General features: G+C 50.2%; 1 protein-coding gene across 3 annotated transcripts; it reads right to left on the bottom strand.

Annotated features, from left to right (window-relative positions):
• Nucleotides 1-257: 257 nt before the first annotated feature.
• LOC103627435 (protein CNGC15b) lies at nt 258-3910 on the bottom strand. 3 transcript variants are annotated; one of them, XM_008647732.4, is made up of 6 exons: nt 3480-3910; nt 2711-3309; nt 2413-2628; nt 2035-2327; nt 1810-1921; nt 258-1718 (listed from the first exon to the last, which is right to left on the bottom strand). In XM_008647732.4, exons 1-6 carry the CDS (start codon nt 3484-3486, stop codon nt 876-878), a joined length of 2070 nt encoding a protein of 689 aa, XP_008645954.1. In that variant the 5' UTR covers nt 3487-3910; the 3' UTR covers nt 258-875. The 3 variants fall into 3 exon arrangements, with proteins under 3 accessions (XP_008645954.1, XP_008645953.1, XP_020394200.1); XM_008647731.4 differs by having other exon boundaries at nt 2711-3287; nt 3480-3909; XM_020538611.2 differs by lacking the exon at nt 3480-3910 and having other exon boundaries at nt 2711-3472.
• Nucleotides 3911-4574: the final 664 nt, after the last annotated feature.

Here is a 4574-nt window from a genome sequence, read left to right as displayed (position 1 = left end):
CTTTTGCTCAGGTGACACGCGTACTCAGCAGGTAATGATGCTATAAAAGCATCAGACTGCCTGGGCGCCATATCAGCCTTCCACTGGTGCATATCAGCCACTGCTTTCACCTCCCCCACCGTCTCACTCTCACCTGATATCTGCAACAATCACATGCGCTAGAACAACACATCATATTTTACTAGCTGCCACCGGCTTCTGGAGATGTCCAAAGGAATGGAGGATGACTTGACTGTTTTACATGACTAGTTTTTTTTAAGCAGAGGACACGTGTTCAGGGGAGGCAATTATAGGAGGAAATGTGATGGACTTTTTCATTGTTTGACTGAGCCAGGATTTGTTGGAGAGGTTGCGGTCAAGATCAGCAAGATCTGATCGATCATGCCGGGAACACAATTTCATTGAGCATCTCTCCTGATCTTTCATCATGTGATGTGGCTGCTTTTTTTTTTCCTTCCCCACTAGCAAGGAAGACAAACGAGAAGGATCTAAAGTGAGTATCGTGTATTTTTTCCCGTCTCTCAAAGGTTGCCATGTTAATATGTTATAGTCCCTCAGTTTTAAATTAGTAATCACTTTACAACCTGGTTTTTTATACCTGTATCTAAATATATGATAATGAATCTATTCTAGACACATGTGCAAAACACATACATTGATTATTGTATAAATCCACTAAATGTACAACATAAATTTTATTTTAGGACGGAGGGACTACATGTTAAGAGATGAGGAATCAAAAGTGATGACACATAGAGGTCATAATCTGTCCAATGTATTATATATATGCAGTGTTTCGTTTATACAAGCATATATGCATCTGTATAGTTTGGGAAAGGAAAAAAAAAGCTGCTAGCTAGGTAATCATTCGTTGATCAGTCCTCTTCTTCCACCGTGAAGTCCGGTTCCATGGGTTTCCTAATCGACGCCTTGCCCTCGATGCTGTGGCGGCGGGACCGCAGCAAGCTCCCTCCGGCCCGCACCTCGCGCACCCTGAGCTCCATGGACGCGCGGCGCCGCTTGTATCGCCGCCAGGCGGCCTGGATGAAGCACGCGGCCCACGTGCGCCACTGGTGTGAGTAGAAGCGGAACCTGTGGCGGATGCGCGCGCTGTGCAGGCGGCGGAACTGCGACGCCACGAAGCGGAGGTCGTCGGCCACGAGCGCGAACGCCTCGACCTCGGACACGGCGCGCACGGTCCGGGTGGACAGCGGCAGCTTCGCCGCGGGGCGCGGGTCGAGCGCCCACGTCAGGAGCTCCTCCCCGCAGAACTCGCCGGCGCCGATGCGGCACGAGTTGAAGAAGCCGGAGCGGCCGCCCTGCGTCGTGTACGAGTCGAGGTAGCCCCGGATGATGAAGAGCATGGAGTCGACGGGGTCCAGCTCCCGCATCAGCCGCGTGCCGCGCGTGTACAGCGCCGGCCTCAGCCGCTCGCAGATGGCGTCCAGCATCCGCTCGTCCATCTCGTCGAACAGGGGCACCCTCCGGACGAGGTCGAGGCAGAGGTGGCGCTTGATGTCGCGGCGGATGTCCATGGGGAGGTCCTGCAGCAAGGCCTCCTCGTCGACGCCGCGCGTGGCCACCCACTGGTACTGGTGGTACCTCCGGACGCACTGCTTCAGCGGCTGGGGGATCTGCCGGTGGTGCATCCACCGCTCCATGTCCGTCCGCTTCGTCCGCCACTCCTCCAGCCGCACCATCGTTGCTTGGAGGTAAGACTGTGTGCATGGACACAGGGCAGGGTCATGTTAGATCACAGAGATCCTATAACAGACAGTAGGATTTTAGCCTCTGTTGTTGCTGGCTTACTTGCATGTTGCCGATGAGCAGGCCAAACAGCACTAACCCAAGAACGCCGACGACGATCGCGAAGGTTATTTCACCGATGAACAAGCTCGTCGACAGATTCTGTCCTAAGGAGCTGTTCCATTTATTTATTGAAAACACAAGTACTAAATTGGCCTGAGCTTCAAAGTTTGCACCGAGACATGTAACTATTACCAAATACGCACCAGTTCCTGCGCTCATGCATACCTGAGGTTCTTGAGTCCCCACCAGAAGCAGTAGAAGTACTTCTGGGTGAAAGACGACGACGTGAGCTTGGCGTACAGCGCCTCCTCGTAGATACCGAACGGGTAGAAGCCGTTGCCAGGCGTGCACCGGCTTGTTGTGATGTTGCTCAGCTCATACCAGATCGTCCTGTTGCTGCTCAACGCCTTGCAGTCGAAGAACATGGTCTGGGACGTCGGGCTCACGAGCAGACACGCCTCCCTCCAGCATGCCTCCTGCCTCTGCACGGAGAAGAGATACCACAGCGCTCCCAGCACCTGTGCTCGTCCAAAGAAGAAAAAGGAAAAGAAAAAATCAGCATCTATCTATCAACGCAAAAAGATATACGGTCGAAGTAAGCACGTGGCTTGCGAGCATGTAGAGGATCAGGTTGTACGCGGCGCCGGCCCACGCCGTCTCCGTCATGACCCCCGTCGCCATGACGATCCGCCCCGAGAGCGGGAATATCTGGAACAACCGCGGGAGGTACTGGAAGATGATGCTGAACCGGAGGATGTTCTTCGTGTTCGCCGTCCGGGAGTACTCATTCAGCCTTGGTATAACGATCCAGATCACGAACTGCATGCATGACAAACCAAAAGCCTCACTGTTCAGTCTCGCAACTGACACACGTCATCAATGGCTGCGTGCGGGAGCTGACCTGCGGCAAGGGCAGCGCCGTGACGAGATCGAACCAGAACGTCCGGCCAAGGTACCTCCTGGCGATCTCGTAGGGCTGGATGACGAGCTCGCCCCGCCCGAACACGCGCGACGACGGCGCGATGAAGGCGGTGCGGAAGCGGAACAGGATGTGCGCGGCGTAGAAGAGGTCCAGCAGCGAGCGGACCATGGACAGCGTGAGCGCCAGCGAGTCCTTGAACTCGACGCACGTGTTCCGCTGCGTGCCCGTCAGGTACAGGAACAGCGGGTCCACGAACAGCGACAGCAGGCAGGCGGACAGGAAGATCTTGTTCCACAGGTGGATCAGCTGCCCGCGCGGGTCGAAGAAGAGGTGGCTGCCGCCGGCGGCGTGCATCAGGGACTCCAGCTCCTCCGAGAAGGCGCGCGAGAGCACCCTGTCCTTCAGCATCGGCTTCCGGTTCCGGCACGCCTTCTCCAGGCAGCCGCCGCGGAAACCCAGCCGGCATTTCCTGGGATCGTGAGCCTTGCCGTGCTTTCTGCTGAGGCTCTGCAGAGGGCTTGTTCTGAAGCTCTGGACCTCGATCTCGTTCTGGAACCTGAAATTTCGCGGAGAAGCCGCTTTCGTTATAAACATTATTATTGATCCTGATGAATCCTTTGGTCAATAACGTGGCTTTTTCAGTTATCTGAAAGTGGCCATATAAACTGTAGTGGAAGTTATCCTGAGTTGCAACATGTAAGCTAGATAGAAGATAAGAGAAGAGGTGTTCCCGCGGGAAGACGCTCACCTGACATTTCGTGAAGCACCGGATGCCATGGTGATCTCTCACAGCTTCTGGTCACAAACGTTAAGGTATTCGTCGAGACTAGGTAAAAACGGGTGCTACGATAGATGTGGAAACTGGCGCGGCGCCAATAGATCTTCAGCTATGGGACAGAAAGTGACCACTAAAAAGGCCATCTGCAACTAACTGAAACGGGGATCTTGTGATTACAGTTAAAGGCACCAAAGCACTAGTTTCATATGGACAAGCAAACAACAGGCACGGTGCTCTTCAGATATGCTGTAACTTCTGATCCCCTCTGTTTGGGCACATAAAGTAATGCTCCAGCTCCACTCATATTGAGTGATCGATTCCTAGTAACTCCAAAATTTTCAGTTGGAGCAAAACATAATTTTGTTTAATGGAGCTGGACCGCTGGAGGAATAGGAGATATACAAACATATTGCGAGGGCAATTTTGAGGCGAGTCGATGAGAAGTTACTTCAGAGCAGAATAAGCGAGCGTATCCTCCCACGTTTCGCTTTTCTTTGCGCAGAGACGACATGCAATCTACTTGATCAACATAGATTTGAAGTCCTCAAAATATTATAGAAATATCGGTATAATTTATTTTAGCTAAGAGAAGGGTTGTGTTTAATGTTTGCTAAGTGTTTCTAAAACAGCAAATGTAAAATTACTTTAGTTATTAATTAGAAGAAAGGTTACTTAAATTGTTTAATAAAATCAACAAAAATGCAGTAGTTTAGTAATAGTGTTAATTATCTCTAGTAAAAATTTTAGTTTCAGAAGATAATAAATGAATCAGGAACAAAAATATTAAATTATATTCATGTAGTTTTATTTTTATTTTTAATGTTAAACCGGTACTTCTAAAATTCCAAAAGAATAGGGCACATGTAATATCTTATTTATCAATTTGTGTGCAAAATTATATAAACTTTGCATACTGCTACATAACATAACTGAAATAGATAAAACCGGTGACACTTAAATCAATGTCATGTTATCAAAACCACCAACAAAAACTACCCTAGGGTTATTTGTCTGGTAATATAAAGTTCACGGGGTTAAACAACCAGTTTTAAATGTGAATAGTGA

This window comes from Zea mays, chromosome 5, assembly GCF_902167145.1.
Source record: "Zea mays cultivar B73 chromosome 5, Zm-B73-REFERENCE-NAM-5.0, whole genome shotgun sequence".
NCBI lineage: Eukaryota > Viridiplantae > Streptophyta > Magnoliopsida > Poales > Poaceae > Zea > Zea mays.
The sequence above is the reverse complement of the archived record's forward strand: the minus strand, read 5'-3'. Positions and strand labels throughout refer to the sequence as shown.

Excerpts from the sequence above, each read along its gene's own strand:
- LOC103627435 (XM_020538611.2), bottom strand. The coding sequence starts at position 3,325 with ATGTTTATAACGAAAGCGGCTTCTCCGCGAAATTTCAGGTTCCAGAAC. Across the intron at positions 2,328-2,412 it reads TCTACATGCTCGCAAGCCAC|GTGCTGGGAGCGCTGTGGTA; the intron begins GTGCTTACTTCG and ends GGACGAGCACAG. Across the intron at positions 1,922-2,034 it reads TGGGGACTCAAGAACCTCAG|CTCCTTAGGACAGAATCTGT; the intron begins GTATGCATGAGC and ends TAAATGGAACAG.